The following is a 398-nucleotide window of genomic DNA, read 5'->3' on the forward strand; positions in this document are numbered from 1 at the left end:
CTACCACCAGGTGATTGAAGCCCTCCGCAGGCTCCCCCCGGAATGTGATGAAAGACCGCTTCTGGGACAATGGGGGTGGCTGTCGGGGGAGGAGCGTGGAGGAGCCCATCCCTACCACCAGCAGGTGGGACAGCAGACAAGTCCAGTTCCAAGGCATGGCTTTCATCTCAGCAATGTGTCCTCGTGGCACAGGAGCACTCAGGCACAGACGTCCCCTTGAAGGGCCAGAACTCAGCAGGGTAGTTTGTCCTGGTGGAGGGAGAGAGAGAGAAAGGGGGAAAAAAGGCTGAGATGCAGGCTTCATGGTGCCCCATGGCTTATCTGGTTCGACTCTTAATCCTGAGTACTACATACAGAATACTATTTCCCAGGCTAGTTCTATTCAGTTCTACTGGGTC

The 398-nt window shown here is 55.3% G+C and overlaps 1 protein-coding gene across 6 annotated transcripts in view; it reads right to left on the reverse strand.

The window, feature by feature from the left end:
* The window catches only part of Plxna4 (plexin A4), a 353917-nt gene extending 353751 nt beyond the window's left edge, over positions 1–166 (reverse strand). For all 6 annotated transcript variants that reach the window (XM_042695991.1, XM_042695992.1, XM_042695997.1 and 3 more), the window contains exon 1: positions 1–166. This exon is cut by the window's left edge and continues 1019 nt beyond it. In XM_042695991.1, coding sequence (XP_042551925.1) covers positions 1–166 — 166 coding nt within the window.
* Between the last annotated feature and the right edge of the window lie 232 nt (positions 167–398).

Source organism: Dipodomys spectabilis, unplaced genomic scaffold (genome assembly GCF_019054845.1).
Source record: "Dipodomys spectabilis isolate Male_0828 unplaced genomic scaffold, ASM1905484v1 ptg000197l, whole genome shotgun sequence".
NCBI classification, from domain to species: domain Eukaryota; kingdom Metazoa; phylum Chordata; class Mammalia; order Rodentia; family Heteromyidae; genus Dipodomys; species Dipodomys spectabilis.